General features: G+C 40.8%; 1 protein-coding gene across 2 annotated transcripts in view; it reads right to left on the reverse strand.

Moving 5' to 3' along the window:
* Positions 1-2,406: 2,406 nt before the first annotated feature.
* SRPX (sushi repeat containing protein X-linked) overlaps positions 2,407-22,035 on the reverse strand; it is a 103,418-nt gene continuing 83,789 nt past the window's right edge. For both annotated transcript variants that reach the window (XM_081278275.1, XM_081278276.1), the window contains 6 exons: positions 19,681-19,807; positions 16,029-16,150; positions 14,922-15,101; positions 11,064-11,197; positions 8,026-8,147; positions 2,407-2,928 (listed from right to left, as the gene is read on the reverse strand). In XM_081278275.1, coding sequence (XP_081134401.1) covers positions 2,745-2,928; positions 8,026-8,147; positions 11,064-11,197; positions 14,922-15,101; positions 16,029-16,150; positions 19,681-19,807 — 869 coding nt within the window. In that variant the 3' untranslated portion in view covers positions 2,407-2,744. The remainder of the gene's footprint in view (positions 2,929-8,025; positions 8,148-11,063; positions 11,198-14,921; positions 15,102-16,028; positions 16,151-19,680; positions 19,808-22,035) is intronic.

Here is a 22,035-nt window from a genome sequence, read left to right on the forward strand (position 1 = left end):
AGGGGAAGAGAGAAAGAGAGAGAGAGACCGACAGACAGACAGGTAGGGGGGAGAGAGACCGACAGACAGACAGGTGGGGGGGGGGGGAGAGAGAGAGAGAGACAGAGAGACAGAGAGATCTGCTGTATCAGTGTGAACAAGCCAAACTGGAGATTCCCCCCCCCCCCATAGGGTCCAAAATCTACATAGAAAAGTCCTGAGAGATTTCCAGTGAGAAATCAGCTTTCTAAAGACAACCTACTAATAAGACTATAAAAATGCCTCCCAAGTTTTATTATGGGGTGTGTGTGTGTGTGTGTGTGTGTGTGTGTGTGTGTACCAGGGATTGAACTCAGGGGCACTTGGCCACTGAGCCACACCCTCAGCCCTATTTTGTACTTTATTTAGAGACAGGGTCTCACTGAGTTGCTTAGGGCCTCACTGAGTTGCTGAGGCTAGCTTTGAACTCGAGATCCTCCTGTCTCAGCCTCCCAAGCCACTGGAATTACAAGCATGTGCCACTGCACCTAGCTTAGGGTATCTTTTTTTTTAAAAAAAATACCACAGCATATTCATTCATTTATATTCAAGTAATCTGTGTATCTTGTTAGGTAAAGTGACTGTAATATTTTAAGTTTATCAGGAAGACTGGTTTGAAGGAGTCAGAGCAGTTCCTTAAATGTCAGCTTATCTTCAAGGCTTGGAACTCTCAGGCTATGGGGCAAAGGGCTCTAGCTGGCTTGTCAAGCTAGTCACCATTTGACATTCCTCTTCTGGCCATGCCATTGACCTTTATCTGATAGGTCTGAAGGAGACAGAAGTCAGAGTGGTTTCTAGTATGCTTGGTGAACAAAATCATATTTGTAAATGGAGCATAAATCTATTTGCAGTTGAGAAATCACTGCCTGATCTTCAAAAGAATAATATCAAAATAGTGTCAAATCTACTTTTTATTTATTCATTCATTTATATATTTTGGCACTGGGGATTGAACTCAGGGGCACTCAACTTCGCTGTTGCTGAGGCTGGCTTTGAACTCAAGATCCTCCTCCTTCAGCCTCATGAGCAACTGGGATTATAGGTGTGCACCACCACGCCTGGCAGAGCTTCCTGATTTAAATCTTAGATATTGGGATTTGGCCTTTCCACCACTTGTTTTGTTATTTTGTTTGTTTAGGAATAGATTATGGGACAAATTGATATTCTGAAAATGGAGGAAAAAGGTTTGTCTGGGAGAGTTGAAAAGTCCAGCTCCTGGTTAAAAACCAATGTGTGATTTTTCAGGCCCCATCACTAGCAATTGCAGAGGCAGGCCTCACAGGAAAAGTTGCCCTCCCACAGAGAAGCACAGCCAGTGAATTGAACTATCTGTGTGGAGTTACAGTCAAGGATTTAAGGCTCCTTGGCCAATCATGCTCTTTCATCCACATTCTCCATGGATGATTGGTTCTAGAACCCCTGAGGATATCAAAATCTGGCTACTCAAGTTCCTTATTATAAAATGGTATAGTATTTGCCTATAAACCTATACACATCTTCTCATATATGTTAAAACATCTGTAGATATAGTACCTAATATAAGGTAAGGGCTATGTAAATAGTTGTTTTCTGCATTGTTTGGGGAACAACAAGAAAAAAGAAGTCTGTGTATGTTCAGTACTGCTGCCATTTTTTTGTTCTGAATATTTTCAATCCCAGGTTGGTTGAATCTACAGGTACAGAACCCATAGATAAGGAGGGGTGACTGTATTTGCATTCTGGGATCTGGTGTCTTCATTTCTAGTCTTATCTAGTTGAGGCCTTGGGCAGAAGCTTTCTTCAGGTGCCTCTGCTGAGATCTTTTTGTGTGGTTGGGAGAGGGAAGGGAAACTTGGAAGACATTTTTCCACACTCAGAATACTCAGTATTCAATACTTTTCCATGCCTAGCTATCTGCCCAAATCCAGAGTCTATGAGACCACCAGAACCTTTTGTTTGTGGAGTGAGATGGCTCCGAATCTGCATTTTCCACCTGACTCTTGACACACCAGTGCACTATTTCATGGGGAAAAAATGGAACAGGGAGAGTTGGTGCTTTCTCTAGTTTTAAGACTCTTATGTTCCCATCATCCTATATATAGGACACCTATAAAGACCTTTACAATTGTTCCATTTAAGTATTTATAGGTGAACCTATATATAGAACAATGGAACATAATTAAAGGCTTAACTTTCATTTTTGGCTTATTGCTTTAATTGCCTACTATGCCACCTGAGAGCTCTGCTGTCTCCCAGCTCAGGTGAGCTCCTGGGAAGACTGCATTTTTCGATTCCCAAAATACCACAAAGAATTACAGCGCTAAAACCATTGGCCTTACTGAGCAAGTATAGCTGGTGCTTGATAAACAAAATGAATTTTAATAAATTTGCTCCAAAATATTTTATTAATAAAAGTTTCATATAGACAAAATAGAAGACAGTGATGTGTCACACTGAATAACACATTGAAATTGTGTTTATGGTTATGGTTTCTAATTTCTCTACAAAATTAACCAGCCATGATGGAATAAAAGAGAGTAAATGTATATGTTCATATAGTTTTTTGAACTATTTTGAAGTAAAAAAAAAAGCATTGTGCCAATTTTTAAGGGAAAGAAAGTTCATAATAAAATAGACTTTAAAAATTACAAATAAAAATCTGTACATCAAGGATATTTTTAAGGCCTTCTCATGTGCACGGCACTGTGTAGAAAGAGAAGAGGGACCAGAAAGAAAGGAACATCACATCAGGTGTTACAGGTCTGGCCCATTTCCGCTTGCAGGACCATCTCCTCTTTTCTCAAAGGGAAAGTGTCAATCAGGTTGAAGAGGGCCACAGGTGTCACCAGGGAAACATAGCGTTCCTTGTCCATGCCATGCTTATCCACTAGCACCATACTGAAGGAGTAGAGTGGGATTCGTAGCAATAGCCTGGGGCAGACAAATAAAAGAGAAACTGGATTAAACCTCAACTTCCAATGGTTATAGTGGGCCAACCAGAACTGTAGACACTGTATACTGAGAAAGGCTTGATACCAAGAAGGACCTGAATCATCCTTTAGACCTTTGCTACTCAAAGTGTGGTCCTTGGACCAGCAGCATCACATGAGAATTTGTTTGAAAAGAAGACTCACATCTCATTAAAAACCTATCAAATTAGAATCTGCATTATTAATGAGATCCCCAGATGATAGATATGGCCATGAAAGGTTAAGCAGCTCTGCTCTGGAGTATGGTCAGGAGGACTTCAGACCTGCAATGGGGCTATGCACCAATAGTTGCTACGAGGCATGTTTGACAAGGCTAAGAGACTTTTGGGACATTGGAGTTTGAAGACTGGTTTTGCATGACCCTATACATGCTAGAATTACATGGGTGGTTATCAGTGGGGGTGATTTTTATCCCTCTGGAGGCATTTAGCCATGTCTAAACACATTTTTGGTCATCACAATGGGGAGTGAAGATGCTACTGTCTAGTGGGTAGATGTCAAGGATGGGCTAAACATTGTACAATGCACAACACTGCTTCCCTGCCAAATAAATCCATCCCCCAACTGTCCAAAGGGCCAAGGCTGAGAAACCCTGGACAAGGTAAACCTAATTGAAATAACTTTCCAAATATAATTGTGTCCTGTTCAGTGGCCAACTCAGAACTGCATCAATGGAAGGGAATGATGTTGGTGTACACCCTACATATTCTGACTTTGTTAATTATAATTTGTACCCCAAGTAATTCCAAACAGGGATTTGACATGATTTCACATGTCTGATGTTTTTTCCACTCTACTACATTAGAATTTCATCCTTGTTGATGTTTTATATCAATACCAACATGTTTAGATATGAAAAGCCAGAGAAATCAAACAAACAGATAAATTAAGTCCAATAAAATAATGACCCCACTCTGTCTCCTCTGTTTTTTTGTCTTTTTCAGTTGAGATATCTTGAGATTGTGTGAGACACAAAGTAAACTGCCATCTGGATTTAAAGTGAAGCATTTTTTTCCTCATACAAATGGATCTAAGGTTTTAAAAAACCCATTACATAAAATACAAACGGACTGCACTTTTTTGTGTGGAGTTTCAGGGAAGAAAAGGATAACTTATATTTTATTGCAGTGGGAAGCTAAATTGCTAATTCACTTTTAGGGACTAGAAATGAAAGAAAGATAAAATTACTCAGTCCTATGGCACTAAGAGAAGAGCTTGGGAGCAGATGTCTTAGCCAAGTGCATTATTGAGTCTGAACACCTCAATGTAGGCGTAGGTAAGGTGGGAATGGAGAACTAAATTGCTCTATATATTTAAGAGGAGTGTACCAAATTTCTGGGGAGAAATCCTAACACAGGGGGGTTTCAGGAAAATAGAGGGGCAGGAATGTAAGGAGAGAGAAAAGGGCCAAACAATGTGGAGCCTGTGGAAAGGTGACCCATGAGACATTGAAGCATTTGGTTTTACAGTGCTTAAGAGGCTAGGATACAACCACTAGCACTGAGGCCATGAAAGCTCAGAAATGACTCAACACCTCAGAAGGATGAGGGGTGGGGCCAGCAGTATGTCTGAGTTACACAAATGCCTGTCATCTGATTGGAAGGAGGTGTTTTTTTGTTTTTTGTTTTTTTTTTTTTTTTTTCCTGGAGAATCTTCCAGGCAAACCTGTGGACTCAAAGAATAATGTGAGGATTAAAACTGTGGCTTTCTTTGCCCCTGTCATCTTTGGGACTGGTGGAAAAAATCACCCTAAGGAGCATTCATTAGCTCAGACATCCAGATCTAAAAGAAATGAGGGCCAGATCTATGTTGGAAATTTTTCCATTGTGGCAAAATGGGTACTGGCGCCCTAAACCATGGCAGGAAACTATAGTAATGGCACAAATCCATAATGCAAGAGAAGAGAGGTTCCCAGACCAAATATAAAATCTCTCCAGGTGTGAAGCCCCAGGTAATTTCCTCTCTTGGAGGCAGTTGGCTCCATAGACTTTGGAACTTTACTTCCACTTCATTATTAAGCAAACCCTTTATGCTCTTCTATAAAAAAAGAAAAAGAAATAAGGAACAGAAAGAAGGCAGGTGGCAGCCCTGTAATACAGGCACCCAGCTTCCCCTTTCTACTGATTCCCTTCAGCAGTTTCATCATGGTCTCAGCTATTTGAAAATAGCTTTCGAACCAGACAAGAGCATTTTTGGATTATCTAGACAATCTGCTTCACCTTCTCTTTTCTCCTGTGTTCCATGTTCTACCTAAATCATTCCCTTCATCCCACACTAGACCCTGGGCTGGAATTCAAAGGGAAAAAGAAGACAACATCTACCTGTTTGTCCCTCACTTATATGTCAGATAAGTGGCCTGACATGGGATCCCTTAGCTGATGGGCCTAAGTGATTGTCTTGGAGTGACTTTTCCTGGACCATGTTCTAGCTATAAAGACTGATCCTCTTCTTTAAAAGCTACTTGGAAAAATTTCTGCTTCAAAACTTCGACACCCTTGATAAAACACTAGGTCAGTTGTTTTCATAGTGTGATCCCCTGGGAACTTGCTAGAAATACAGATTTTCAGACCCCACCTCAAACTGAAAACTATGGAGGTAGAACCCAGAAATGTGTTTCAACAAGCTTCCCCTAGGGAATTCTGATGCAGGCTAGAATTTGAGAACCACTGCAAAATTCATTTAAGCAACTTTATTGGTTATTCAAATCATTCTCAGCCTACAGAGGTCTATAGTTACCCAAACATATCTGAATGATAGAGGTTTTGTTTCTTAAGTCAGATTTTGCTGTTCCTCAAGCTAGATGAGTTTACAATCACATCAAGATTTTATGAAGACATATATATGTTTAAATATATATACATGTATATATAAGTGATCATGTATATATATATATATATATATATATATATATATATACATCTGATACATATGATCTCATATATATATATATGATATAGATGTATACATATCTGCTATCCAAAGCAGACCATTTAGCAAATTTTGCAACAGGTCTTTTTTTTTTTTTAATCATCAACATGGTTTGAGCAGGTAATTCTAAATAAGCAACAGCTTCATTCTCCTACTTTGAGAATGCTCATTATAGATTTTTAGATATCAACACATTCATCTATCTTGACTTTTACAGACTTCAACTCAAGGTATTAATATTACAAATACAATTTTCAAGACTACTATCACCCCTGGAGATAAGTAAGCTATTTCCATGAAATTTGGTATCATTTACTCCACTTACTTAACACCAATGTGGGGCCAGGCACTGTGTTAGGTACTGAGTAGCAAATATTTGGGGAAAAAATATGGCACTGACCTCAAGTGTTACACTCTGGGTGGTACTTGATGCAAATGCAGTAGCATAGAAAAAATACAAATATTTAGGAGTCTACCCAGCTTTCTTTTGTCATCAGCCAACTGTCTAAGAGAACTCACAACTCTTCTTATTTTTTCCCTAGTAGGCTGAATTTTTGTCCTTGGTAGGAAGGGGGCAAACTCTTTTTGGCTGGAGAAAAGTATAAGTCAAACACAGAAGGAGTTAAATGCAGCTGTACGATAGGAAAATTAGAGAAAGAAGCTACTATCTCTACCTATAACATCATTTATTAAGATTATGTTTCTATTGTATGGCCTCTCAAAGAATTTCTATGAACCTCTCTGAATACCTGTGATAGGGTTCACTAAATACCATTTCATTTTCTTCCTGAGAATACAGAAAAACTGCATTTTCCAGCCTCCTTTGAAATTCAATTGCAATCATGTGACCAGTCCTGGCCAATAGACTAGAAGAAGGATCAATGTATGATACTTCCTAGGTGAACCATATAAGAGTGGATGTCTGCTATGGATTGGATGTTGAACGTCTTCCAAAGGCCTATGAATTAAAGGCTTGGTTTCTGGGATGGCACTATTGGGAGGTGGCAGACCCTTTTAGAGGTGGGGCCTAGTGTGAGGTCCTTAGGTTATTTGGGGGTATACACTATAAAGAAACTGGTCTCCCAGTCTCTCTCTGCTTCTTGATATAGCAGTTTGCTCTGCCATGTCTTCCCTCTTTGATGTATCACCCTCACCAGTGACCCAAAGCAATGGGGTTGCCTGATCTTGGATTGCAAACTTCAGAAACATGAGCTAAATGAATCTTTTCTCTTTATAAGTTAATTACCTCTGGCATTTTCTAACAGGAACAAAATGCTGACTAATATAGTATAGTTTAATTTTACTCTCCTTCTTCCCCTTTTGCAAAAACCTGGGAGCATATGTTCTGGATGTTGATGTACAGGATGATATAGCCACCTGGGACCCTGAAAGCTAGGGAGCCACCTGGGACCCTGAGAAGACAGATCTGCACTTTGCCCTGCAGTGTGTGACAAAAAAAAAAAAAAAAGCTAGGCAAGAAAGAAGGACTTTAAAGGAGTATTACTGTAGTTTAATTATCTATTTCACAGTGGTCAGGAGATTCAAGTAAAAATTTGGGTTATTCTGAAATTGCCTTGAGGCTGTTGAATCCTGTTCTTTAATCCGTTATTACTCAGAGTCTGAACACCATAGCTCTAGCTTTATAAGTTTGACCAAAATAAAATATAATTGTTAAAAAAAAAGTATGGACAAGTACTCTGGAAGCATGGAGAAAAAAAGAGGTCAAGGTTGGAAATACTAATTGGATGCCTGCTCACTAATAAAGCAAGGATTGCTTAGGTCCTTTTATTCAGATCCTCTTCCCCTGCCAACCCAACACACACGTGTACACACACACACACACACACACACACATACACACTCTTACACACACATCAAAAACACTTGGATGTAGGGGGAAAGAAAAGAACACTGGTAATTACCCACTGCATAATTTACTTGGACAAGTAGCAACATGCCAATTAGCACAGTCATAATACTCCTCGAATAAAAAGCAATTAACCGTTGAAGTTTGCCTGAACTCAATACTGAATAGAAAGAAATCAGGGAACCTAATCAGATACAAGTGCATTCACAGGGGATCAAATTGAAAGACCAAATTTTCCCCTACCTGAGCTGCAGAGCCAGGCGGGGAGGCATAATCTTGGTTCCTATTCTGCCAATCAGGGTTGGGAACACGCCCACCAGCTCCACCACGGTGATGTGTCGAAGATCCAGGCCACACTGTGCTTGCTGGGGAAGGGGGAAACAATGGGGTGGGGGGTGAGTATGGCTAAAGAAAGAGACCTCCATGTCAAAATTGCAGACTGACAGAAACAGCAATGGTCTGTTTGGGGAAATTTATCTGTCCACTCCAAACTATCCTGAAAATGGTGAGAAACTGGAGTAAACGGATGGCTATAAAATCTAAATACCTTCCTAGTGGCATCATTAAGAAATGGCTTGGCAATGGGATTTTGAAAACCTAAGAAAAATGGCACTCTATGGTATTTCCAGACTGGGTGAGACCTTACATGAGTCAAATTTCCTAAAAAGTGTCCAAGACCACCCCAGAGGATTCTAACTTTGCAGGGAGAGAAGAATATTTCCAGAGTTCTCTTCTTAGTCCTTGTTTCCACTCCTCACATCCCCCTGTTCTATGCCCCCCAAACCCAAACCCAGGAGGAAACAAGGACGGAAGGTTACAGATCTCTGAGCTAGCCCTTAACAAGAGCCTTGAGAATGTGGCTCAGACCTCCATGTACCAGGAGGTCTCACCAGAACAGCAGTGGCAATAAGGGACAAAAATTAACATAAGTCTAATCTGCCTAATGGCAAAAGAATATTTCAAGTCCTGAATTATTAGAATGCCTAATGATTTTTGCCAAAATTCCACTGAAACATTATATGGAGTGACAGAATTGGTAGAGAAGTTAGCAAAAATAGAAATAGACTTTTTTATTATTCTAACTGAAATGCCTAAGTCAATCAAACCTTTTTCAAAGGCTCTGGTTAAAATGCAAATATTAAGTATGTTGGTGGGAAGAGAGATCACATACAAAAACATCTTGATCCAAAATATGGTCTGCAACAAGTTGATTAGTAATTTAGTGAGTATCTGAAGGAACAGAGGTAGGTGAAGGCAGATGACAGCAAATGTTTTCTGCAAAGAGCCGGATAGTAAATATCTTGGGCTTCCAGAGGTTGGATGGCCTCTAGCCTAAGTGTTCAACTCTGCCATTAGAGTGCAAAAGCAGCCAGAAACAAAACACAAATGAATGAATGTGGCTGCATCAAATAAAATTTAATTACAAAACCCAGCAAGGGCCCAAATCTGGTCCAGCATGCCATTAGTTTGCTCATATAGAGGAAAAGCAAGTTGTTTGGCTTCTTCATCTTTCTATGGATTAAGAAGAGGCTAGGGAATGTCTGGCCATGGAATATAGGCTGCATACCAATTTCTCACAAAAAAAAAAGAGGTGTAAGCTTGCATTTTCTGAAGATCAAGTCCCTGAGACAAGGGGATACAATGGGAGATAAGGTGGCAGGGACTGGGGGGAACAGATGTATAAATTTGGCTCTTATCAAGGAAGCTTAAAAATTTTTTCATACAGCTCTTTAGAGGCAGTTGGTCAAGTATATGGGAATAGTGAAGAAGATTTATTATTCATTGTATTAGTGTGCCATGAGTGGTAAATTGTAGCTTTTGATTAAACCAAGATTATTCTAAACACTTAGTCCTAATCACAAAAATATGTGAAGCACCACTGTGTCCATGACATAGCACATATACTGTCTCTTTAGTGTTCAGTCAGATTGGTCATTCATTTTTTTTTAGGTGTAGATGTTCACAATACCTTTATTTTATTTGTTTATTTTTATGTGGTGCTGAGGATCGAAACAGTGCCTCACACATGCTAGGCAAGGGCTCTGCCACTGAGCTACAATCCCAGCTCCAGGTTGGTCATTCTTATTGTAAATCAACTTCAGGACAAAAATCAAGCAACTTGGCTGGGCAAGGTATCGCAGGCCTGTAATCCCAGCCACTGTGAGACTGAAGCAGGAGGATCATGTGTTCAAAGTCAGCCTTAGCAACTCAGCGAGACCCTGTTTCAAAAATAAAAAAATTAAAGGTGGGGGCTGGGGTTGTGACTCAGATGTAGAGCGCTCGCCTAGCATGCCTGAGGCACTGGGATTGATCCATAGCACCACATAAAATAAAATAAAGCTATAAGAAAATAAAAGGGGCTGTGGCTCATGGTTAAGCACCCCTGGGTTCAATCTCTGGTACAAAACAGAAACAACAACAAAAAACAAAACAAGGAATTTCTAGTATGATCCTTATAGTTTCTAGTCCCCCCCACCCCCCCCCAACCAGGGCCCAAGATGCTGGTTACCTCATTTATTAGCCACCTTATCTCCCACTGTATCCCCTTGTCTCAGGGACTTGATCTTCAGAAAATGCAAGCTTACACCTCTCTTTTGTGTGTGAAAATGCAAGCTTACACCTCTCTTTTACATAGCCAAGAAGGGAGGAGTTCCTAGAGATGTGCTCATCAAAGTTTAAAGTACTTAGAAATCACCAGGGGATATTGTTAAAACACCTGCTTTGACCCTGCTTCTAATAAAGCACGTCTGGTGTGGGGCCTGAGAATTTACATTTCTAATAAGTTCCAGAGGATGCTAATACTGCTGGTCCACTGATCACATTTTGTGAACTACTATTCTGAGACACTCTCTGAGGAGCTCCAAGAGTGTCATTGAAATTCTCTGGGGAGGGAGCCTAAGGGCTCCTGGACTCCTATCATCTCCTGGGCCAGCCTTTTGAGCAGACAAAGTGATGGATTGATTGCTTTCAGCTCAAGCAGATCCTGGGCAGGCTCAGCAAAGACAATTGTTCCAGGGCCTGGACAGTACGCCAATTAGGCTTATTAGTGAAGACAGACAAAACTCATTAGTTAGAAAACGATTGGGTTAGCTCTGGGGAGTCAATGTTAATCAGGTTATGCTTCAGCACCAGAAATGAATGGGTAACTTTAAAGTGCTGGTTCCTGAAACTGACCCTAAATGGATTAGGCAGTGAATCTGGCCTTTGCTTTTAGTGAACTGCCTAGGCCCTTCCTGTTAGAGGTCTCCCTTCCCCAGTTTGACCCTGCCTCAAAGTCTCACCTGTAACATTCCCAGTTGTAGCCTGTAGAGGAGGTTTCGGGCTGTGGGTGTGGACACAATAAGGAGTCTCCTTTTCTCATAAAACTGATCCAGAAGTGCATCTGCTGTTCTGACACCCACGTTGACATTCATGGCTGTAAATAGAAAATAGCCACATAAGCCCGTAATCCTGTGTGCTCTATGCTTGACATGGCCTGTAATGATACAGAACCATATATATAAGAAGCAGACCCTGAGATAAGGATTTGAGTATAAGTAGTTTATTTGGGAGATGGTGCAAAAAAGCACTGGTAGAGGAGTTGGAAAGTGTATTAGTTGGGCTGGGGATGTGGCTCAAGCGGTAGAGCGCTTGCCTAGCATGCGTGCGGCCCGGGCTCAATCCTTAGCACCACATATAAACAAAGATGTTGTGTCCGCCGAAAACTAAAAAATAAATATAAAAATTCTCTCTCTCTCAAAAAAAAAAGTGATTTCCCATAATATTGATGTATCTTGCTTCTGTGACTCCTTTAAAAATATATATATATTAAAAAAAAAAAGAAAGTGTATTAGTTTCCTCCTGCTGCTATAACAAATCGCCTTAAACTTAGTGGCCTAATAAAACACAAATCTATTCTATTTGTTCCTTGAAATCAGAAATTCAAAATGAGTTTCACTGGGCTAAAATAAAGGTATCAGCAGGCTTTCATGTATGGGGGCGGGAATCTGTTTCCTTGTCCTTTTCAGGATCTAGAGGCCACCTTCACTCCTTGGCTACTGGGTTCTTCCTCCATCTCCAAAGAGCAGTGTAGCTTCTTCAAATCTGTCTTCTCTCTGCCCTCTCCTTCCACCATCTCTTTGTAACAGTTACAGTTTGAATGAGTGGCCCCTAAAAGCTCCTGTGCTAACACAGGAGATGAAATGATCAGATTATGAGAGCTGTAACCTAATTGGTGATTTAAGCCATTTGATAAATTGATAATTTGAATGGCTTACTGGGGAGTAACTATAAACTGGTGGGGTGTGGCTGGAGAAAGTGGGTCACTGGGGACATGTCTTAAGGATGACATATTTTGTCCCTGGTTCCTCCTGCTTTCTCTCTGCTTCCTGGCTTTCTGCACCATGCCCCTCTGCCATGATGCTCCAGCTCACTTCAGGCCTTGAGTGATGGAGTTGGCTGATCATGGACTGAATCTCTGAAATCGTGAACTCAAAATAAGGTTTCCTCCTTGGTTGTTCTGGTCAGGTATTTTAGTCACAAAAAGGAAAAAAAAATTAACACAGTGACTATTTTAGCAGTTCTGTCTGCCTTATATAAGGACCCCTGTGGTAACATTGGGGCCCATTGGATAACCCAGGGTACTCTCCCCATCTCAAAATCCTTAACTTAATCACACCTGCAATGTTGCAATGTCCCTTCTCCATGTAAGGTAATATATTCACAGGTTTAGGAGATTAGGATGTGGGCATCTTTGGGGACCATTATTCTGCCTGCCTTGGAAAATGAGTCAGGGAAGGAAAGAAAGCCATACAGAGTGGGTTATCAAGCCACTTACTGCTGTGGACTCTGGAGCTAAATTCTACTAGGTAACTCTGGGAGACAGTACACCACATACTTCAGAGTTATCCTACTGGAGGAATGAAATAACTGGATAATTTATACACCAACTGCTCTATCATTGGTTGATGGCCACTTTGTGGGGAGACTAATTCTTTGCCACTTGCAGCTAGTCTTGTGCATGGACACATAACACCCTCATAGCTAGGAAAAACCCTCAGACAGAGAGATCTGGGTATTTGCAGTAGGCAGCCTTCTGATTATAGATGGGAATGTCAAAGGCACATGGGCCAAGCACCACAGTATCTGCAGGGGGAAGCAGAAGGGTGAGAAAAGTAGGCAACGGACGGGCTGGCTTTAGAGTGGCTCAGAACCTCAGAAGTCTGCCTCTTTGGTGCAGAAGGGACAGAGGAATGTAGGGCACAGAGAGCCACAGAACAAGCAACACGGAGGACATGGGATGAGGAAGATTAACAACAGGTCTGCCAATTTAACAAATAAATGACAACAAATCACAGATGATTGGCTGCTCAAGATCAATGAAGGATGCTCAATACATAGGTCAGCAAACAGGTCTGGCCCTAGAAAAGAAATAATATGAAAAAATCAAGGAAATTCCATGTATGGTTTACAATCTTGGTGCTTGTGTTTCAAGCTGGAGATTTGCATTGAGGTATTTGTTCATTTGCATATTCATTCATTCATGCAGCATACAGTGAGTGCCTGTTATGTGCCAACCTCTATGCCAGGCGCTGGGATATCATACTGAGTAATGCAGAGTTCTTGCCCCTCTCCATACCTCAAAGGCTGAGTCTAGGACAGCCCTGACCAATAGAAATATAATGGAAGGTATTGCATAATCTTAAATTTTCTAGTAGCCTCCTTGAAAAAGTACAAAGAAATAAATGAAAATAATTTTAATGAATTGATTTAACCCAATATATCCCAAATATTTCATCTCAACATGTTATCAACATAAAAGGTAGAGATTCTTTATATTTGATTTGTACTAAGATTTTTTATTTGAAAATATCTGCTTTTTCTTTTATCTTTATTAGTTATTTATTAGTTTTAATCAGTTATACATGACAGTAGAAAGCTTTTCGTTTCTGTACTAAGATTTTGAAATCAGTTTAGGTCAAGTAAAGACCTTGTTCAGCATGATGTGTCCCACAAGCTCATAGCTAGTTACCAGTTTATTGCCTAGTGGTTTGTATCTCTTTCCAACCAGTTTCTGAGAATATTTGTAGCACCACCTCTAGGTTGAAAAACAAGTGCTACTGGTGTTCCTGTGATTGTTTTTCAATGAATAAATAATCATCAAGTTCCATTAAAAAAAGATTTTGAAATCAGTATATATTTTACACTTATAGCATCTCTCAATTCAGGCTAGTCTCATTTCATGTGCTCCATAGCCATGTGTAGCTAGTGGCTACCATATTGGATGACGCAGGCCTAGGAGATCATTGACACCGTACTAGACCTTAGTGCAGCAGGATGGGCATGAAGTCCTTAGCTGGGGAGTTTGGGGACAGATATGTTTTTTTCTACTGCCCTGCATGAGATTAAATATCCTCAAACATTTAGGTGATGGTATTTATGTCACTCTTTGTCACCTGCCTCTGGATGGTTGGGATTACAGGGAAAGGATAAAGACGAAAAGATACCAGGAAATGAGAGGAAAAAAAGAGAAGTCTATAAATATAAGATAGGTCCAGAATTTTTCAGGTAGTCCAGATTTTGCATTATTGTTGCTACCCAGCCAGTAAGAATAGCAGGCATGTATTGAGGACTTACCCTGGGCCAGGTACTACCCTATTCCACTTTTTGATGAATGACCTCATTTAATCCTTACAATAACTCAAGAAGTAGGTGAGGTGTTATTTTTATCATTTTATGAGGGAAGATTCCCAATGCTCAAGTTCTGCAAGTTCAAGCCACTACTGCAAAGGAGGTACTGCAATGCTTATGTGTGACAGCACAGTGACTTTATAAGTAGGATCCTACATTTATAGAAGAGAGGAACTAGAGTAACTAGAACAGACTTTGCTGATTTATATCATCACCAAAGACTGGCCCTGGGTTTCCACCTCGGCTTCTTTCTTAAAAGTCATAAAACGGACACTAGAGGCAAAAGGAGGAGGGCAGGTAAGGTGAGTAGGAGCAGGGACTTAGGGACTATGTTCACCCACTCAGATGATAAGGGACAGTGATGCACTTTACAAAATATATGAAATGAAACCTTCTTTCTCTGTACTGGAATCTAGAACCAAGGTCTCTTCAGGTTCTGCTGCCGAGCAAAGAGAGGGCTGTACACATACCTGTACAGGTGGGCTCCGTGCCAGACCAAGCCAGGTTGGATTGACATACTCGGGCAGGGCTACCCTGGAGCTCGTAGCCACCGATGCAGGAGAACTCACACGTGGCTCCATAATTGTCACCATCACTGGAGCACTTCATGTAACCATTCTCTGGGGCATTGAGTTTGCCGCAGCGTCTGACTGTAAGGACACAGAACCAGAGGGGTGTCAGTGATGAGATCCTTTCCACATAATAACCGGGGACAGTGAGGACTCAGAGGCTCCAAATTTGCAAAGAGGCTTCTGCAGTTTGTGGCATGGGTGAGGGGACAAGGATGACTATTTGATCAGTGGCCTTGGAATGGTGACCATCCATACCCTTGATACCACTGAGATCAACTGTTTCAGCCCCTAGTGTTACAAGAGGTTGAGCCCAGAAGAGTAAAGGGTAAAGATGGTTAGTTATTAGCTGCCCAAACCATGAGGCACAAAATAATCCTTAAAAACATTTTTTTTCAGGTTGATAAAAGGTCTAAAACACCAAGAACATGGTTTCCCAGTGGCCCAAACTAGGGGCTCCTAACCACTCTGGTTATACAAGGACTTGTAGGTTTTAGCTGGTTACCCACTCACAGGGATGGAAAAGTTATCAAGTAATATTCTACTCGGACAGCCAGCTGTGGACCCCTGTGACACCAGATATGTGGAATCTTAAATAAGCTGCCAGCACTGAACTCCATCACTGAAATCCAGACATTAAAATGGGACACTTCGGACTGGGGATGTGGCTCAAGCGGTAGCGCGCTCGCCTTGCATGTGTGCGGCCCGGGTTCGATCCTCAGCACCACATACCAACAGGGATGTTGTGTCCACCGAGAACTAAAAATAAATATTAAAAACTCTCTCTCTCTCTCTCTATCTCTCTCTCCCTCCTCTCTCACTCTCTCTTTAAAAATAAAATAAAATAAAATGGGACACTTCACCCAGACTCATCAGAGGCTACTCCAAAGCTGGCACGCCTCCCTTCCACATGGGCACTCAGAGAAGTCTTGTTTAAAGGCCTCTTTCTCTTTCCCATTTGCTTTCCTATAGGGTGGGGTGGGGAGAGCCCCTAAACAGTATTCTTACCTCTTACTTTAACTCGAAATTTGCATGTTCCCTTATTCTCAGCTCTGTCATAAACTGTATACTGGATCTTGTGGTCTCCTTCTGGAAAATGCGAGCCTGGGGGAAGTCCTTTTAGAATAACACTTTGGAGAAAAAAAAATGAAAACAAAAACACCAAAGATGATTTTTAAAAAATATTTAGTTATAGTTGGACACAATACATTTTATTTATTTATTTTTATCTGGTGCTGGGGATGGAACCCAGCGCCTCCCACATGCTAGGCAAGCACTCTACCACTGAGCCACAACCCCAGCCCCCAAAGGTGATTCTTATAGACCTAAAAAGCAGTTGTTGAGCTCCTACTCTGCCCAGGATTTAGGGAGACTGAAGGGCCATCACTGAACCACTTTGATCAGAACAAAAGTTTCTTGAAGAATAGGATCTTCTGAGCTTTGCTCTGTTTTGGAAGAGCAGTTTGAGATCTGAAAACAAGGCCCCTAAAACTAGAAAGTTTAGATTATATTTTCATTGCTGAAGGATAGAACAGAGGGTGGAGACTCTCCAGTCTTACCCTTGTTCTGGAGTGGACCTGAATGGCCTCCCTATTGGGGAATATTTTGTGAGGAAAATCATTTAAAAGTATAGTCCAAGGAGTCATTGACAATTTGGCCATTTGGCCATGCAGGGAGCACAAGAAATTTATTTACTTTTTCTTCTTCTTTTTTTTGTACCAGGGATTGAACGCAGGGGTGCTTAACCACTGAGCCACATGCCCAACCCTTTTTTTCTATTTTATTTAGAGACAGGTCTCACTGAGTTACTTAGGGCCTCGCTAAATTGCTGAGACTGGCTTTGAACTCATGATCCTCCTGCCTCAGACTCTGGATCAGTAGAGAACTTTCCTGAACAAAAAGGCAAATTCTCTGTGAGTCCTTTGTTATTATAATATAATAATAATAACAATAATGATAATAACAATAATTTCTCTCTGCACTTATTTACATAAATCTTACACACACCAGGCACAGTTCTAGACTTTTTACATATTAGTTTCTTTAATCTTACAAAACCCTATCACGTAGGTAATACTCTCCATTTTACAGATGAGGAAGTTGAGGACTGAAGTTGTGCCCAAGATCACACAGCTAGGGTGACTGCAGCATATTTGTTCTTAGCTATCTGATGAGAGCACCAATAACCACAACATAATCAAATGCCAGCTTTTCTTTATTTTGCAATATACAGATAATTCCCCTGCTCTCTGTAGTTCTTGGGAAAAATGATGATATTTGCTAATAATAGATATGTGGAATTATCACTGTCACCATTGAGGAAAGCCTTACACATAGGTGGGTGAAGTAGCTGTTCACAAGGTATGAAGTGAGACCTCCTGGCAAAGTGTCACAAATACCACCATTTAGAGATCTGTCAGTTTTGGCTTTAGATGCTTTAAGATCCTTAGGAAGCAGGTTAAAAATTCACATAAATCTGAAGGGAGTGATCTATTGAATACGAGGAGCTGCTAACCTCTCTGAGACCCCATTTCATCTGTGACATGCAAATAGCAGGAGTCAAAAGAGAAACTCAAAGGAAACACTTGTCTCAGAACTTCACACTACAACCTTCCCTCTTAGAAGCAAACTATGTAGTGGTGTCTTGGAAAGGACACAGGAGGAGGGGGTCACGGGAGAAATGTCAGGGAAGCAAGGAGTCAAGCAAGAGCTGAAACGAGGACAGGACGGCCTTCTCTCACTGTTCATCCTGCTGGAGTGCCTTCCCCACAGCATCCTGCTCCAAGCCTGTGTGAGCCTGGGGCTGGAGAACTCTGGAAGCAGACAGCTGTGCTGGACAGAGGGCCAGGGGGCTACTAAGATGCTCTTTTAAAATGTCACATTTCTTGCTGGGGCTATAGCTTAGTTGGTGGAGTGCTTGCCTTGCATGCACAAGGCCCTGGGTTCGATCCCCAGCCCCCCCACACACACACAAAAAAAGTCACATTTCACCAGGTAGATGGCACATGCCCAGAGGCTTTTGAGGCTGAGACAGGAAGGTCACGAGTTCAAAGCCAGACTCAGCAACTTATCAAGACCCTATCTCAAAATAAAAAGGGCTGGGAATGTAGCTCAGTGGTAAAGTGCCCCCAGTACCAAAAATAAATAAATAAATGTCACATTTATAACCATAATACATAGGTTACCCATAAAAATCCCAAGGCAAAGCTTTTAGACAAAGCAGGGGGTGCATCTGCTGATTTAATATTGCAGGTTTATTATAAAGGATTTCAACAGCAATTATAGTTGCAGAAATCTAAGAAATTACTATATGCTAGGGGCTGAACCAGGCATTGTTCTAGACCCTGAAGAGTCAAAGATAAATAAAAGCCAATCCCCAATTATGTCAACTGTGACTTTTTTTCCTCTCTCTCTCTCTCTCTCTCTCTCTCTCTCTCTCTCTCTCTCTCTCTCTCTCTCTCCTTACATTTCAATCCCAATCCCGTAAAGTTTCTCCTAAGGGCTTTATGTACATGTATATGTGACAGCAAATACATTTATTTTGAGGCAAGTTCTCTTGAAGTCACCAGGCTGGCCTCCAACTCTAGATCCTCCTGCCTGAGCCTCTTAAATAGATGGGATTACAAGCAGTAACACCATGCCCAACAAAGAGTCAGACTTTATCTTTGAGAAGTTACAATGGGAAACACAACCAGTACTATTTAAACTAGATGAGGCACTGGAGGGAGATTATCTGGATATATAAATAAAATATCCTTTAGGGGTGAGAGACTCAACCTCTTCTTACTGGGAAATGTTCTGTTATTGCTAATAATTGTGTAAAAATGTTCTATCTTGCTAGATTGATAGGATTCTAGAAAGTGTTTCCCGCTTCATGGTTCACCAGGGGATACGTTGGAGGCAAACTTTTTATCCACAGATGAAAATTCTCTGGAGTGGCCCAATCGGGTCACATACATTAAGGCACAGATGTGAGTATGCTGAAGTGAAGTAATGGCCTCCAGGGAACATGCTGCCTGGGTACAGGCCCAAATGAGAGATTAGAACAACACATGCTGAACTTCACCAAAGAGAACCACCCATTTTTAAAAGCATCTCAGAGGAACATCAAACTACTAATACAATGAATGAACGGGTCCTGCAGAATAGGGTCAAGGTGGCAAGAAGGCAGAGGACACTTTTGCTTTATTTATAAGCTTCTGTAAGTGTGTGGATGTGGTCAAAAGTTTAAAAAAAAATAAATTAAAAATCAAATGTTTGGAAAGAAGTGGATGCAGCCTCCAAACCAAGGGGTGGAAGAGTTTTGTGCTAAACTATACCCACAGAACACAGGAGGATAGCACCTAGCTGGTCCTGGGAGACTTAGGGGGACTTCCTAGTGTAGCTGGAGGCCTGGTAAGGCCTGCACACATGAATGGAAGCCTTCTGGCTTCCTCTTTCTCCTTCTGTTCTTCCTCTTCCTTTCCATCTAACATACTATATGTTTTAGTACTATGTTTGTTTACAACTCAGAAAAGAGATAATCTGGGCTGGGGACGTAGCTCAGTGGTAGAGCATTCACAGAGCATGCATGAGGCCCTGGGTTCCATCTTTAGTACCTCAACAAGAAAAGAAAAGAGCAAGAAAGACAACCTCATTTCAGATGCCAAGTTTCACTTACTCGGTAAGAATGCCATCTGCTGTATCTCTTCCTTCTGGTGTCTCCCAGGACACACGTACCGTTAGCTTATTGGGTTCAGCAATGCGTTCCTTCACACTTGGGCACTTGATTCTAGGAGGCTCTATATCTGAAAATACAACCCATTCTCACCGTCATCAAGAAATATCTTGTCAAATTGGGGCTTGACACTCACTTGATGTACCAAGACTTCTACACATATTTTTTTATTGATTATTTAAAACATTACATAGCTCATGATATATCATCTTTCATACATTTGACTCAATTGGGTTTTGAACTCCCATTTTCACCCCAAATACAGATTGCAGAATCACATCTGTTACATATTCACATTTTTACATAATGCCATATTAGTGACTGTTGTATTCTGCTACCTTTCCTATCCCCTACTATCCCCCCTCCCCTCCGCTCCCCTCCCATCTTCCCTCTCTACCTCCTCTGCTGTTTTTCAATTCTCTCCCTTTTTTTCCCCTCCCCCTTGCCCCTCATAACCTCTTACAATATTATGTATCATTGAAGGTCTCCTACCATTTCCATATGCTTTCCCTTCTCTCTCCCTTTCTCTCCCCCCATTCGTCTTTGTTTACTGTAGTCTTTTCCTCATGCTCTTCCTTCCTGTTCTGTTCTTAGTTGCTCTCTTTATATCAAAGCAAACATTTGGCATTTGTTTTTTAGGGCTTGGCTAGCTTCGCTTAGCATAATCTGCTCTAATGCATTCCATTTCCCTCCAAATTCTATGATTTTGTCATTTCTTAGTGCTGCATAATACTCCATTGTGTATAGATGCCACATTTTTTTTATCCATTCATCTATTGAGGGGCATCTAGTTTGGTTCCACAGTCTAGCTATTGTGAATTGTGCCGCTATAATCATTGATGCAGCCGTATCCCTATAGTGCGCTCTTTTAAGGTCCTCAGGGAATAGTCCGAGAAGTGCGATAGCTGGGTCAAATGGTGGATGCATTCCCAGCTTTCCCAGGAATCTCCATACTGCTTTCCAAATTGGCCTCACCATTTTGCAGCCCCACCAGCAATGTACAAGTGTACCCTTTTCCCCACATCCCCGCCAACACTTATTGTTGTTTGACTTCATAATGGCTGCCAATCTTACTGGAGTGAGATGGTATCTTAGGGTGGTGTTGATTTGCATTTCTCTGACTGCTAGAGATGGTGAGCATTTTTTCATGTACTTGTTGATTGATTGTATGTCCTCCTCTGAGAAGTGTCTGTTCAGTTCCTTGGCCCATTTGTTGATTGGGTTATTTGTTATCTTATTGTTTAATTTTTTGAGTTCTTTGTGCATTCTGGATATTAGGGCTCTATCTGAGGTGTGGGGGGTAAAAATTTGTTCCCAGGATGTAGGCTCTCTATTTACCTCTTTTATTGTTTCTCTTGCTGAGAAAAAACTTTTTAGTTTAAGTAAGTCCCATTTGTTTATTCTTGTTATTAACTCTTGGGCTATGGGTGTCCTATTAAGGAATTTGGAGCCCGACCCCACAATATGTAGATCGTAGCCAACTTTTTATTCTATCAGACGCAGTGTCTCTGATTTGATATCTAGCTCCCTGATCCATTTTGAGTTAATTTTTGTGGATGGCGAGAGATAGGGTTCAATTTCATTTCATTGCATATGGATTTCCAATTTTCCCAGCACCATTTGTTGAAGATGCTATCCTTCCTCCATTGCATGCTTTTAGCCCCTTTATCAAATATAAGATAGTTGTAACTTTGTGGATTAGTCTCTGTGTCCTCTATTCTCTATGGGACACAATGAAAGCAGTTTTAAGAGGGAAATTCATTTCTTGGAGTTCTTACCTCAAAAAAAGAAAAAACCAACAAATAAATGAACTCACACAACACCTCAAAAACCTAGAAAAGGAAGAGCAAAACAACAGCAAATGTAGTAGAAGACAAGAAATAATTAAAATTAGAGCAGAAATCAACGAAATTGAAACAAAAGAAACCATTGAAAAAATTGATAAAACTAAAAGTTGGTTCTTTGAAAAAAATAAATAAGATAGACAAGCCCTTAGCCATGCTAACGAAAAGAAGAAGAGAGAGAACTCAAATTACTAACATACGGGATGAAAAAGGCAATATCACAACAGACACTACAGAAATACAGAAGATAATTAGAAAGTATTTTGAAACCCTATATTCCAATAAAATAGAAGATAGTGAAGATATCGATAAATTTCTTAAGGCATATGATTTGCCCAGATTGAGACAGGAAGACACACACAATTTAAACAGACCAATAACAAAGGAAGAAATAGAAGAAGCCATCAAAAGACTACCAACCAAGAAAAGCCCTGGACCGGATGGGTATACAGCG

The sequence above is a fragment of the Spermophilus citellus genome (assembly GCF_964194105.1).
Source record: "Spermophilus citellus genome assembly, chromosome: X".
Taxonomy (NCBI): domain Eukaryota; kingdom Metazoa; phylum Chordata; class Mammalia; order Rodentia; family Sciuridae; genus Spermophilus; species Spermophilus citellus.